Source organism: Eupeodes corollae, chromosome 2, assembly GCF_945859685.1.
Source record: "Eupeodes corollae chromosome 2, idEupCoro1.1, whole genome shotgun sequence".
Taxonomy (NCBI): Eukaryota; Metazoa; Arthropoda; class Insecta; order Diptera; family Syrphidae; genus Eupeodes; species Eupeodes corollae.
The window spans coordinates 80,227,455-80,243,692 of record NC_079148.1 but is presented as its reverse complement, the minus strand read 5'-3'; the positions used below and the strand labels follow the sequence as shown (position 1 = coordinate 80,243,692).

The 16,238-nt window shown below is 33.5% G+C and overlaps 1 protein-coding gene across 1 annotated transcript in view; it reads left to right on the top strand.

The window, feature by feature from the left end:
- LOC129944632 (inactive dipeptidyl peptidase 10) overlaps positions 1-16,238 on the top strand; it is a 134,056-nt gene that overhangs the window by 31,026 nt on the left and 86,792 nt on the right. Inside the window, exon 2 of the mRNA XM_056054198.1 lies at positions 4,053-4,548. Coding sequence (XP_055910173.1) covers positions 4,435-4,548 — 114 coding nt within the window. The 5' untranslated portion in view covers positions 4,053-4,434. The remainder of the gene's footprint in view (positions 1-4,052; positions 4,549-16,238) is intronic.

The window sequence follows — 16,238 nt, the reverse complement described above, 5'->3', positions numbered from 1 at the left end:
CTGTTCTTAAGATATTCATGATAGGGATTATTTAAAAATGTTCACTTGATGTTAGTTTCACCAGAACAGTTTAGGGTTAATTAGAATTTTTATTTTTTTTAATTTTTTTATATTAATAGTTTCTTAATAAATTTGTTTTCTGGATTCACTTAATTTTTTAAATATTAGTATAGTAATTTGCTTTTGGATTCACTTAATTTCTTATAATAATTTGCTTTTGGATTCACTTAATTTTTTTTGTATAATAATTTGCTTTTGGATTTACTTAATTTTTTATAAAAAAAAGTAGTATACAAATTAAAATAGTTTCTTAAATACTAAGTGTTACTATAATAGAACCAGGAACGTTATAACTCCCGTTGGTGTGAAAAACATTCGTCCTGTTTGCACTGCTGTACTGCTTTGCTGCTATTAGGGTATTTTTCACCACACAACTTCGTGAGCCTCAATGTTTCTGTAGAATCCTGATATGATCTGGTTCTTGTTGTGGGTTCGTGTTAGCTATGGTTGGCGAGGTTCTTGACGTCGACTTATGCATTGAATTAACACACGCGGCGAGGTACTTGCGTAGTCTTATGCGAGCACTGACTTAACACACGCGGCGAGGTACTTAACGTCGTCCTACGCGAGCACTTAATGTCGTCTTATGCGAGCCACACTTAGTTGGGCGCCAATTGTATTTTCCTTAAATATTTTCATTTTAAAAAAATATATCTTTATTCTTTGAGATTCAATCTTAAACTAAACTACAATTAAATTCTTTATTCTAAAATCACCTATTGCCTCAGGTGAGTGTCTCGTGCATATCCGCTGTTGGCGACGTTAGGTCAGCAGAATCGATGACGCTCGTGTGAAACGTTGATCTAGTTGGTTTCCCACGCGAAGATCTGCTTTCCAACATATTTAACGTTGACTTATATTCAAGATATGTGAACAATGTGGAAACGCTATTGATATAGTTGGGCATGTGCATTATCGGTATACGTTCAGGTATTGTTGGTCCGATTTCCTTCAAAGTTGCCAATGGTAAATTCTCAGCATAGAAAAGCTGAAAATTTAAGTTTAAACGAGCAGACTTAGAATTTTAAAAACGTATCTAACAATACAATGTTAAAAAAAACTACAAATTCGAAATTTATTTTATCTATATGTTTTTAATCCAACTTAGAAAATGTAAGCATGTCGCCTTCTAAATACTTTTCATTTCATTCGATAGGAGAGTATTATAATTCTAAGTTTTTTAAAGAAATTTGAAATAAATCCCTTACCTCTTACCCGAAAAAAGCTATTATTCATTCTAATAACAGCAAAACATAACTTTATCCTTGAAAAAATATTCTCAATTAATATCATAATACAGAAACCCCAATATTTACTTTGGAGTATACCTATGTACATACATGCGTTGTTTAGCTTACTTTCGTACCGTTATGGTGTGTCTATCTTTATATACGAATATTGTAAATCGTTATTATTTAATACCTATAGGTATACACAACAAGAATGTATTGACAAAGTTTGAACATTGAATAGTTCTCAAGTTAAATTTGAAATAACTTTCTTCTTACCACCCGAATGTGTCAAGTTCTGTTATAACATTTTCAACACGTCACAGAGATAGAAGGAAATACATACCAGAAAGCGTAGTTTAGTATTTCAACAACTAAAAGTTCTCTTTAATATATGAAAATACCCTATCCAACAGTGTTGCCACGGTCATAAACTTAAATCCTCTGAGTACAGAAGTTTGTGGGAAAATATTTACTGTTTATTATAAAAGTTGGAATTTTTTTCTGAAATATAGAGCTTTTCTTTAATTTGCATTTACCTATATCTGTATAATACTTACTTACTTAAGGTGGCCCTACAGTCCTGTGTGAACTAACTAACAAACTTCTCTATCTAGCTCGGTCCCCAGCTGGATGTCTCCAGTTTCGCGCTCCAAGTTGGTGAGGTCACTTTCCACTTGTGCGCGCCACCTGATCCGGTGGTGATCACAAAAGCCCCATTGACATCACGCTGAGTTCTCCCGACTTTGTCAATGTCATCAGCATATGCCAGTAATTGGACAGACTTTTGAAAGATAGTGCCTCTAGTGTTGACGTATGAGCTCTGCACTATTCATCATCTTGTCTAAAACATTTTTTGACATGGGAATATTCTGTTAAGTTGTTTCCGACCTTTATGGAGCAGCGTGAGCTCTCCATCGTCATCCTGCTAATACGGACGAGTTTGACAGGGATGCCAAAACTAGACATAGACATATACAGCACGTCCCTGTAGATGGTGTCATATGCGGCCTTAAAATCGATGAAAAGATGGTGGGTGTCGATTTGGTGTTCTTGGGTTTTTTCCAGGATCTGGCGTAATGTGAATATTTGATCGACTGTGGACTTTCCTAGTCTAAAACCACACTGATAAGGACCTATCAGGTTGTTGACAATGGGCTTTAGACGTTCACATATTACGGCAGAAAAGATTTTACAGGCGATGTTAAGTAGACTGATTCCTCTATAGTTGGTGCAGTTTAGAGGGTCTCCTTTTTGCAGGATCGGGCAAACAATACTGAGGTTCCATTTATCGGGCATGATTTCTTCCGACCATATCTTACAGATAAGTTGGTGCATGCTATCAACCAACTTATCTGCAGCTGTTTTAAAGAGCTCGGCATTCAAGCCATCTGCTCCAGCGGCTTTATTAGACTTCAGCTTAGATATGGCAATCTTTACTTCGTCTAAGTCGGGAGGACGTGATTGTTGGCTTTCGTCTATGTTTAATCTATCATCATCCTGCCTGACAGCGGAATTCGGTTCGTCGTCGCCGTTATACAGTCTGCAGAAGTGGTAGTTCCATATCCTCAGCATTGACTGCGGTTCCACCATGATGTTTCCACTTTATACAGCGTTGCTTTGCGTTCCTGTTGTATGGCTGCATTTGCCTATCGACTTTCCTCATCAAACCAGGGGTTCCTAGGTGGAAACCCAGCACATCAGAGGCGGCTTCTCTGATTGCATTTTTGGCAATGTTGCCACTGGCTTTCGATACATTGTGTTGGCGGCAGAGAACTTCGAGATATCCGTATAATTGTCTTATTATAAAGAAGAATTTCGTTTCCAAATTAATATAATGGGTCTAATTTCAAAAAATTGTATCTTACATCAAACAATTAAAGTATAAAATGTATAACTCCGCAACGAAGTTTTAATTAAATATTAGAGGCAACTCTGTTTCCTTCTGTACACCAGAATATGAGATCCACTTTTCAATGTAGTTCGAAGTTTGATAGGATTTCGTGGGGTTGTTTTTACTACGATATAGTTATAGACTTTTTGTTATAAGTACATGTTAATTGTGATTAAGATAGATTGAACTAATTTATTTATTTCGAGAGATTTTATATTATTTACTGTCACATTGAGTTCTCGAAGTTGAATTAAGTACGAGAGAGCTACTAACTGATGAAGAAACTATAATTTAGTTTTATTACATATATTGTAATAATCTAACAAAAAGATTTAATTATTTCTTATCACTATTTGTATTGTTTTTACGATAGTGAATGACCTTTCCAAGAACTAATAATGGGAAAGTTTGTCCTTCTTTGGTGGTAGTAAAATATAATCTCAAAAACATAAAATCGTAATTAGGTACTAACTTCTATGACGAGAATCAAGTTTAAATTGTGTTGAAGTGAGATTAATAAAAAATGATGATTCGACTTTGGATGTTAAAATACTTAGCTAAATAATTACAATAATGCAACTTAAGGTTTCATCTTTCTTAACTCTGCAAAAGTGTAGAAGGGAGGGTTTTGTCCAAAAAAATAATAAAAATTGAGATTCTCCAAATTTCCCAGCAAAAAATATTTTATTTTTTAATTTTAATTCCCATTGTTTTTTTATAAAACAATCCATATTTTTTAATTCAAAATTAACTTGTGTCTGGAAATAAAAACCGATTGTGTAAAACGCCTTTGAAACAAAATAAGTTTGAGAAAATAACTTGTTTTATAAAAAAAATTATTCGAATGAAAATGATACCTTTTGTTTTAGAAAACTGTACAATAACTGTAACTTAAATGCTTTAAACAAAACTGAACCAAAGAAATATATGTATATATAATAAAAATCTAAAGATAATCTATATTTTTTCTAAAACGACAAAAAACGCAAAGTTATGAACAAAAGAAATTAATCTCAAGGACCAACTTAATCAACAAACACAAATCAAACAACAATAGCAACTAAAGAAACAATAGAAATCTTAAAATATAATTCAACACACAGAACATATCTTTTTGCACATCATTTATGCATTTGAAAACTATTTGAATTTTCTGTACATAATTTTCATTATTGGTTATAAGCCAATCGTATGTAAGAAAAAAACAATATAATAATTTGTAGCTGAGAAACTAATACAAAATTTAACAAGATGTCAGTGGATTTGAGCAACGCATCCGAACCAGCTATTTCAATTGTAACAACAGCTCCAGTTGTAGCTCAAAATGGAGGTGAAATGGATGCATTACTATTAGGACGGATAGGGGTAAGTTTTCTTTTAATTACTACATTAACTACCAATACCTTCTAGACAAGCTATTTTTAATGTTTCTCTTTCTATATTAGAAAATGAGTTGTTTGTGCATGGTTGATGCTCTTAAAGTTTTGCACGGTTTGAACGAAAACAAAAATTTAACGAATATTCTAAAATATTCCTTTTCTTTCCGGCTGAAAATAATATTAAACTTTTCTTCTAGTTCTTATTTTCAATCAAATATTCTCTTTTTAAGTAGACAAATTTATTTAATTGCTTGAAAAAAATAATAATGTAGAAAATTGCATTCTAATACACAAACTAATTAAGGAACAAAACGATAAATAAAATATAATCTAATAAAAAAATGTGTTGTTACGGAAAGCAAATTATTGATATGGACATACATACATATATTAAACCGTTTTTTGATCGATATTGAAATAAAGTTATTATTATAAATAAAAGAATGAAAAGTATATAACATAGGCCAAAATGCGTCAACCTCACGTACTACGTAAATAATGATTTTTCACAACTTTTAACGATTTGGTCGTGCTATGTAATGATTTTATTTTCAAGGTCTCTTAGTAAAATTGACATTTTATAAAAAGCTTTTAATTTTAAGGCAGCTCGAGTAAGGTCCCTGACTGCTATTAAGAGTTATGAACGCCAAGAATGAAAAACTGCGATACATCCTTATTGTGACTCCTACTGAAAAAATCAACAACGCCATAGAAGGGAGGGATGTTTCCAACACCAAGGATATGTACTTGGAGCTGTTTAGCTAAATTATTAAAATCGTCTTGGAAGTTTAAATAAGGGATTCAGGCTCATCTATCTAACAGCGGAACGAAACGTCAAAACTGAACGTGGTGTTTTTAAGATCAATATATCGGCGCTAGACACTCTTCGAGCATCTTGGAAGCAGAAACTAATATCGACTCAGACCACTACCTCGTTACAGCAAAGGCATCACTTCGGATTTTCAGACCTAGGGCAAAACAGGGAGATGTTGCGAACAGATACAACGTCGAACGGCGACAATCGCAAGAGAATGCCATACCCTTTTCCCACTAGGTCACAAGTAACCTCTCTCTAAGTCGAAAACGAAATGTACCGATTTAATTGTACCATAGCCTGGAAAAGACCAAAGAACATTAAAACGCCAACCACCACCTTTTCATCGATTTTAAGGCCGCATATGACAGCATCTACAGGAACAAACATTATAAAGCCATGTCTAGTTTTGGGATCCCTGTTAAACTAGTTTGTTTGTGCAGGGTGGCCATGGAGAATTCGCGCTGATCCATAAAGGTTGAAATCTACTTAAGCAAACTTTTAGATGTCAAACAAAGCTTAAGACAAGGGCAAAACAAAGTGCATGCTGTCATCCAGAGAGAACATACTTTAAGGTAGTTAAGAAATTTGTCTAAGTGAACACCTGCGCTGACATCACACAAAGAATTAATCTTGCTAACCGCTTTTTCTTTGGCATAAGAAAGCAAAGTCTCGAGGGGAAAGTTCTTTGCGTGATCTTCGGCACCGTATGTATAGAAGGTGAGTAAAAAAAAAGATGGAACATACAGCAACGTTGACTATAGAAAATAAATAAATTGGGTGGCTCAACAGTCCGTTGAGAACTAGTGCCTAGTGACTTACAACTCTCAACTATTCCTGTGTCAGAGTACTGTTGTCAGAAATGGGACCTCCAGTTTTTTAACCTGAATCCAGAAGGATAAAATTCCAATGACTGAGATAGCTGGGCCACGTAGAGAGGATGTAAACCAAAGCTCCTGCGCGGAAACTCCTTGAATCCAAGCCAACAGGACAGCACAGTAGAGAAAGACCGCGGGTCAGATGGGGTAAAAAGTGATCTCACCCAACTTGGAGTGCGTTTTTGGAGACACCTAGTTAAGGATCGAGCTAGATGGAGAAATTATATGGGCGATGCCCTAGTTCAAACAGAAGTGTAAGGCTATCTTAAGTAAGTAAGGAAGATTTTTTAGTTCCCTTCATTTAAATCTTACTATTAAAGAAATATGTGAACATTCCGTTTCAATTCTAAAAGAAATAACAGATTTCTTTCGTTTTTTTTTGTAATTTCGATCGATTTGTTTCATTATTGCAACTTTTCCACTAACTTGCATTAAACTTGTCAGAGAGACTTATGGATATAGTTCTATATTGTAGCAGATAGTTCAGTATAAACTTAAAAAGTTGTAAAACCGAATAAGTTTATACTTTAGGATTCCATTATGTTTGCATTGTTGAATTGTAATGGTTGGTCGTTCACTCAGAAGCAAAAATAATAGCCTGACTAGACCCCTAACTCACTTGTCATTGCGTGTATCTTTAATTTAGCATCCTAAAGAATGCCTTTATTTAAGAATGCAATACAAATTTTAAAATTAAGACTATTGATTAACAAAACAATGTCAGATTTACAGAATAATAGTACCTGCTTTTGACGAAAATATAAACAAACAACTAAACAGTTTTGTGAACAACTTTTTTTGGTACCTAGTACCATAAATTTAAATAAAATAATAACATTGTTGGTCTTTTTGAATTATGGTCTTTTTAGTTAATTACGTTGCAATTTTAAAATTTGTTTGTCATACAATTCTTACCTTTGTAGATTCTTTCTATATAGCATTTAAAGTGTGTGTATTTTTGATAACTTAATTTTTATTATAATTGAGTGGGTTTCTTGCTACACATTCTACTTTACTTCGGGGGTTAAAGATGTCTTTAAAATATTTAAAACAAAAATATTATGCTTAATACAAAACCGAAGTAAATATGTTTTCCTATTTTCTGAAAAATTTAGCTAGCTATCTATTTTAACTTTTGCTCTGTATGTAATACAATGCAGAACAAATATGAATCTTATTTTTATTTATACAATTGCCTACTTGTTTATTATTTTTTCTAGGAAACCTCATATGTTTAAAAATTATGGCAAAAAAAACAGTTTTGAAGAGCCTTCTTAGTTTGTGGTTTGTTAGTCGATTGGTTTCCTTTTCATAAGATATTTTTGAGGCAATTGAAAAAAAAAAGAATTTTCCACAGAAACCTCGTAAATTCATGAAATTAAATCCGAAAGTCATATCAATTTTATTCAAATGAATGTGAGGAAATATGCAAACACGGTCTGCAGGCTTTTGCTTCAATACCGGCATATATAACTTCCTACACATAATTATTTGAAGTTGAGCAATGTATGTATGGATTTGTATATGCATATATGTATATTGTATATGGTACTAACATACTTCCAAAAAAGCATGAATTTCATGAATTGTTTATACGGAAAGGTTGGTGTTTTTTATTTTCTATTTGTTTTTCATTTTATATTTTCAAAGAGCATGTTTCGCTATCCAAGGACGAAAGCAATGTTTTTATTTTTCATTTTATCAACTTTTGAAGTGAATTTCATCGCAATGATAGAGGCATAGTACATATACAATATACTATACATACATACATAGGTTTTGTATCAATGTAGTTAAACTAGAAATGCACACATGACGATAACCGCGTTTAATATACTACAATGTGTATGTATTCCCTAAATAGTAAATATAGATTTGAGCGATTGAAGGTTATTCCAGAGCAATTGACATCGATCAAATGAATATTTTAAAAAGGCTTTTACTGTTTTTTTTTTGAAAGTTGAGAACTTTTAATCACATTAATAATACTTTTTTTTATCCAAGGTGCATACGATATTTAAATAACTGTTTAAAAGTGAAATCTTAGCTGCATTTCAATTTTCCAAACCTCATGTAGGTATGTAATGTATGTATACAATTTCAATAGAATTTAAGGGTTTAAAATGTATCTTAGATTATTTGGAGAAAATTGAAAATGTGTAGTGTAGTGAAACATAATCTAAACTTTTACATTTTTAGTAGCCTTGTTAAATTCATTTGTAAAAACGACTACATTTTAGGTTAACCTTTATTATTAATTTTCCTTCTTAATCTAATTTTATAAATATATGTCTTTTACGTAAGATATTGTTATTAAAATTTATAATAATTATCTACCTTTATGTTAAAAATGTAAGAGTTATAACTTTCCGCGTTTTATAAAAACAACCCACACTGATAACATATTATCCGTGCCTGTTTTTTTTCTAAAACTTTAACAAAATATTAATAACAACATTTTGTGTGAGATACAAAATTTGAAGTTAATATGTTTCTATGTTTTTATAAAACTTGAGTCTAAAAATATTTGTTTTTGAATTTTGTGTTGTTTTTGTAGGTTTTCGTATTTTGTAAAAAAGTTGTTAATTGGATTTGTCTAAAACATGGATGGAGGATGTTATGTCATTAGAAATGGAGAGGATATCAACCAAAGGGCAGGCAAATCTCCGGTTACAACACCATATCGTAAAATTTGACATAACAATTTCACGAACTGTGAACCATTGACATTTTCCTTTACAACACCCTAAATGTTAAATCATAAGACCCGAATGGGTATTTGTCTTTCAAGAAATAATATGGTCAGGAAACTTTGTTTGGACACACAAAATTTGACTTTCAAATTGTTGACCATTGTAGTTGAGAATTTTATGTGTGTATCATTTAAGTTTTAGTGTTGTAAAGGGACACTTGACCAAGCAACGCGTTATGCAAACTAAAACTTCGTATAATGATCCATTCTTGTCTTCAGATTGGCCAAATAGAAATGAAGAAAAGTTCCAAAATAAAAATATGTAACATGCTACCAATGAATTCTCTCAAATTTGACTATGAAGGCTATTTATGTTGAGAGTAGTTTGACGTTTGTGTAACTCTTTCTTAATCAAGTTATTAGTAAATGGGGAAAAAGTTTTTGTTTTAATGCGTATATCCTATTTAGAATCTCGCATCTCTTTTAGTTGACATCGATAAGCATTTTTGAAATATAACGATGATTTTCTCAGTTTTAAATAATGGTTCAGCTCATAAAGAAACACAATTAAAATTACATTTTATAAAAGTCGACGTCGCCCTTTAACACTTTAAAACAAAATTCAACCTCACTTAATTTTATTCTCTTCTTTTCTTTTCTTCTTTTATTCTTTCAAGGTTAAAAGAAATCTAACAAGGTTTTGATGCCATTAGCTTAATAAATGTTATGCACATCTCTTTGATTATGTGTCATTAAAATTATTACGTCGAGTATATTTTTTCATAATTAACTTAGGACCAGAGGGTTTTTTGGTGGTTAATGCTTATGTTATTGCTGTTATTCAAGTTTGTTGTATTCTTATATAATGTTCTACAATTGCTTTAATAAATTTCATTGAAATGTGTCACATTAACGTCAACTCCTATCCTTTGTTAGCTCAGCCAACTTTTACTTGCTCATAACACAAAGGAACTTTATGGCAAGTTTCGCACTCGGAAAAAATGTTAAACTCGATTTTATAATCATGACATCAAACATGACATAACAATGTTAGAGAAGTCAAAAAAAGTGGGTCCCGCAATTCCACACGTCATTTTGGATATCTGTCTAATAACATAATCTTAATTGTTTATTTACATATTCCAAGGCTGGAGTGACAACTAACCAACAAGGCTAACATACAATAGTTTAGAAGGTTTTTGGTTACATTTCATATAGAAATGTTAGAAATTGTGTAGCTTTTTTTCCAAAAGCAATATATTCTGGTGTTGTCATTTCTATAAATGCGAAGAATACTGCAAAAATAAAGGTGTAAGAAGCCAGAAAATGAAAAAAGTTTTCCAGAAAAATAAAATAGAATCTAATATGAAAAATTGTCTGCCTTGGTTTTTGCATATTTTCTTTTGACGCAATTTACAGGAGTCTAATTTTAGGCTGCTTATTCGTATAATTAATCTGCTGAAAATTCGTAGACATTTCTTTTGCAGAATTTCTTCTCACTTCCATTCTCGAGAGATTGAAAGTTTTCATATTTTTATTTAAATGAGCTATCAGTTAACGAAAGTGTTCATTTTTTAAATCTCAATTTTATAGCATCCAAAGCAAATTTGCTTTATAATGTATATTTCTTGGATTTTTGTATAATCTAAAAGTAAGTGTATTTAATAGAAAATCAGTTTTGAAACAAAAAACCATTTAAGAAAGTCTTCTTTATGTGAGTAAAGAATTATTAAAACAGAATTGAAGACGAGTTTAAGGAATTCAAAGGCAACTTTAGTTTGAATATCTTTAAATTGCTTAAAAAATCTGTAGATCGAATCTTTGCTTACATACAATATTTTTTATCTCATATTTTATATCTCATTGAGTCTTCATAGGGTAAAAGTTGATGAATTTGTGCAGCTCGGTTAGAATAGGCCTATATTTCCGATTCATATTGTGTTCTTGGTCCAGTTCTTGGTTAAAATTTTAAATTGTCAAAACAAACCTAGTTGTATATTTTATAATAAATACATAATTCAAAATATAAGGGGGTCATACCAATTAACGCAATGCGTTGGATTTTAATTAAAGAGAATTTCTATGATAATTAAAAAAATGATGTCTCAGGAGGAGGGGTTCATGACCCCTACGACGGCCTAGATCCGACATTGTTTAGATCACGTTTTAACTCGTTAATTGCTGGCAAAACTGGTTGCATCCTAGGCAAATACTTCTGTTTCAAACATAGCGGAATTGCCTTAAAAAAGGTTTTTAAATGAAACCTTTTTTCTCACCATCTCACCGATTGGCTGTTAAATTCAAACATTACCCTTATAAATGTGGACAAATTTGCATTAATTGACAACACCGCCCTGAACAAAAACAAAGAAATCAACAATCCATGAGTTATTTAATTGTTTAATTTGTTAGTTCATTTACACTTCACTTAATTGTAGCTTCCGGTTGAATTGAAAGGTATTGATTGACAAAAGTTGTTTTTCGCATTTCAATGAAAATGTGAAATTTTCTGAATAAAATTAATTTATGAATAAATAAATGAATACCATCTCCCCAGAGGGATAAAGATTAATATACTAGAACGCTGCATATTCGATTAAAGAAAATTCCACGTTTATTTATTTGTATGTGTAGGGTAGATTTACACACTCTGTGCATGTACATATATATTTCAGCAGAAAGTCAATTATGTTAAATTGTCGTTTCGTCATGTATTGCACAGTATATTCATATATGTACTGTACAGTGTACATATCTAATATCTATACCGTGGAGGTGAAGTTTTTGGAATAACTTTGGAATATTTGACAGAATGAACGAACTTCAACGAATAGAATGTTGTTGACAGCTTTCAAAGTTCGTACAAACATTATACATACTTTATTCATTTATTATGTAGATATGTATGTACGTATGGACATTTATTTATTGAAATATCAATGGGAAGTAATTTCGCATTCTTTGATACCTTATTGATGTTTATCTTAATTGAATATTATAGTTTATGGTGTGAAACCAAGTGGCTGTATTTTGGTTGAAGAAATTATTGTAAAGAAAGTCTCTGTGGTGAGTTTAACGGAAGGATAACGAGTTCCGCGTAGTATTTTTTTTTGAATATTAGTACGATTATCGCGTCGCAGTTTTTGGTACCCTATTTAATCCAAAGACACATCGAAAGCATTAGAAAAGGAAAAGAAAGTTTTAAAGGTGGTGTTAGTGCCCGTATTGATTTTAAAATGCATGAATATTGAAATGGCATACATAATAAAATGAAAGTGTATATTTATTTATTTTAATTCAGAATAATTAAAATGCATTTACTGTTTTTAATAAAAAATCAAACAAATTTCTTAAAGAATCTTTATCTTGTTCATAATAGCCAGGAGTAAAAAGCAGTCAAAAACTTAATACACACATTCACGTCATAACTGCATGTGTACAATGTACATACGTATTTAAATAAATAAATTGGGGGGGGGGGCAACAATCCGTTAGACCCTAGGTCCTAGTGACTTACAACTTTCTACCATTCCTGTGTTTGAATAATGTTTTCAAGAATTGAAGGGACCTTCAGTTTTAAGCCGAATCCGAACGGCTAATATGAAAAAGCACTTTTCCTGACAAGAATTACTCTTCGAGATTTTGTCAGTTCCTCGCAAGAGGCAGGTTTTGAACCCAAGACCTCTGGCATGATAATCAAACGCACTTTTTTTTTAATTCATTTTTATTAGTTCATTCTTAAACCTATCCTAAAGCTAGGCAAAAATTCATAAAACTAGACTAATTATCCTTAACTTACAACTAACTTAATGGTCCCATACGGACACTCTAAGTTAAACTATAACACTAACTATTTATTTTACTTCAATTTAAATTTAATTTATTTTTGTATTAATTAGAAAATTTTGAAAAAATTGATATCAAGATCCTTTTTTTTATTTGAAAACTACTTAAAATAAGGTCCTTAATATAAAACTTAAAGCTAACTTAAACTACCCTTTCTACCTAGGTTAGGTTAGGTTAATGTGGCTGCGGATTAGAATCCACACACTTAGGCCAAAAGAAAGGCCCATTGTGATACGAAATTACCAAATGAATCTAGAGAATTACTTCTTACTAGTCGATCCATGTTGAGCTTTTTATAAAGCGAAGAAGATATTTGATATCCTTTGTTAGATTATCAAAAGTGTAGTCTCCAGATGAAGTTTACATCTGAGTGAAAGAGCAGGGCAAGTGCAGAGGAGGTGAGAGATTGTTTCTTCTTCTTCTTCGCCCATACAGCTCCTACAGAAGTCATTTGAGGCTACACCAAGTCGTATTGCCTATAAGACAGTGTCCCGTTAGGGAGCTAATATGAAGTCTGCTTTGAGATTGAGATAACAAGTCTTTTGAGTGCTTTAGGTCCAGTGAAGGCCATATGAGTTTTGTGGCTGCGCATGTTGGTAAGTTGTGCCACCTAGAATTTGCTATCGAAAAAGCTGTTTCTTTAAGCATAAGTTTACATGTAGCTATCAGTATACCTATGTATGACGGTTGCATTTTTAGCGAGTTCATCGGCTCTACAATTTCCTGTGATGTCTCTGTGGCCCGGCACCCAACAGAGTTGAATGTTAAATTGCTGCGCTATCTCCATAAGAGACGATCGACAATCGAGGGCCGTTAGAGATTTGGCTGAGACACCCTCAAGGGATTTGATAGCAGTCTGACTGTCAAATAAGATGCGGATATCAGAAGTTGATATCACGTTTTCTCTTGGCCAGGAGAGAACCTCTTTGATCGCTAAAATTTCCGCTTGAAAGACGCTACAATGATTAGGGAGGCGGATTGAGATGCTTAGATTAAGCTTTTCTGTATACACACCACTACCAACTCCCTCATTTGTCTTGGATCTATCTATATAAAAATGAATACTTTTGTTATCCAGGAGTTTTTTGTCTTCCCATTCATTTTTGGAAGTTTTTTCCAAATAGGTGTTTAGAAATAGTGTAGTCTATGTACTTTGGAGTCGAGTCTTATCGCTGTACTCGATGACAATTGTTTACTGAAGATGTCGAGGGGTGTTAGATGGAGGAGAGTGTCTAACGCTGCTTAGGGTGTATTTTTCAATGTCCAGCTTATGCAGAGACATGCAGTGCGTTGGACTCTGCTGAGTTTGTCGTAGTATGTGACTCTCTCCAGTGCAGTCCACCATACTGCAACCCCCGTAGTATTGGTCGGATGACCGATGTGTATAGCCAGTAAGTTAAGCGAGGTTGAAACCCCCATTTGCTTCCTATAGCTTTCTTGCAAAGGAAAAGAGCTGCTGTAGCTTTTTTAACTCTTTCCTGTATATTAGATTTCCAACTTAATTTTTTGTTCAATATCAGAGCAAGAAATTTGGCTTCGTTGGTAAAAATTAGTGGTATACCTTTTATTGAAGGAGGTACAATTACTTGGATCTTGTATTTTCGTGTGAAAAGGACGAGGTCTGTTTTTTGAGGATTAATACTAAGTCCGCAGTGATCAGCCCATCTAGTGAGCATATTGAGTGCATTTTGGAGGAGGTCTCTCAGTGTATTAGGATGTTCCCCTACGACGGCGATAGCAACATCATCGGCATACGCAACCACTCTGTAGCCTTCCCTCTCAAGGAATATTAGTAGTTCGTTAACCACTATGTTCCACAGGAGAGGGGACAGAACACCACCTTGAGGAGTGCCTCTACCGACAGACCTTTTTGTGCAAAAATCTCCCAAACTAGAGTTGATGATCCTGCTTTTTAGCATTAGATTAATCAACTCACAGATTGAGTATTCGACGTTTAAGGTCGTCATAGCAGAAGTGATAGCGGATGTGTCAACGTTGTTGAAAGCGCCCTCAATATCCAGGAAGGCCACCATAGGATATTCCTTTTGTTCTAGCGAGTATTCGATAGTTCTTACCAGAGTGTGCAAAGCTGTTTCTACCAAATTCCCTTTGCAGTAAGCATGCTGAGACATTGATAGTCTCTTCTCAATGTTTTTACGTATATGGATATCGATCAATCGTTCCAGAGTTTTGAGAATGAAAGATGATAGGCTAATTGGTCTTAGGTCTTGAGGGTTGACATGCAAGCATTTGCCCGCCTTGGGAATGAAAACTGCCTTTACATCTCTCCATCGCTGAGGTATATAGACCAGATTTATACAACTTTTGAAGATCATCCCAATGATGGGCAAAGCAGGTTTAGCGATTCTTCGCAAGAGTTAGTCCATGTACCATCTGAGTTTTTAAGACAACTAGGCATGATTGGATTTATCGAGAGAATCTTCCTTATCCTTTATGCCTCCGAGAATTTTTCTATGGAGTTACAGAAAGATCTCCATGAGGATCTTTTGGCTATTCACAATTCTAGTTTATACTTTTTGAGCGATTCTTTATAGGAGTCCCAATCTTTGGGACGCCTAGTCTTTTTTGCTCGATTGAAAAGCCTTCTACAACCTTTCTTGAGTATATCTTGTTCAGCAGCCCACCAATATGGTTTCTTTTTTCTCCGAACTGTAGTGAGGGGGCATGCAGTTTCCATGGCTTTATTGAGGGCTGCTGTAAGCTCATCGACCTTTTGATCGAGTTCAAGAGCGCACAATGGCGGATCCGAAAGTTATGGTTTAATCAGATTTTTCAGAGTCGCCCTATATATTGGCAAATCTGTTTTCCTATAATTCCGGAATTGGCTCGGTTTTGGGGTCCCTTCAATAAGTTGGAATTGGATGTATCTATGATCGGAGAACGAGTTCTCCTTTGATACTCTCCAATTCAATATTTTATTTGAGAGATTTAACGAGACAAGAGTCAAATCTAAAACTTCTTGTCGATTTTTAGTGACGAAGCTTGGTTCACTACCTACATTACTTACTATCATATTACTTGTTCAAATATAATCACAAAGAGACTCACCTCTGTTATTTATATCGGTACTACCCCATGAAGTATGGTGCGCATTGGCATCACAACCGATAATTAGGTTTGTTTTCTGTCTTGTTGATTCAGCGACCGTCTTCTTAAGAATGGTACCAGGCAGTGGACGCTGGTGGTCGTGGCCCAAATATGCTGATACCAGCCAGTAGGTATGGTTGTCTATTACCATACTGGCTGTGGTGACGTCTTTATCACTAAAATTAGGGAGTAAAAATACATTTAGATTACGTTTTACTAGTATGCAGGACCTTGGGTTACCTTTTCCTCTTACATATCGCACGCATGTAGTTGCCAGGAGTTCTCAATCCTCGAAATAAGGATTTCACAATCCAAGGTTCTTGGATGAGAACGACATC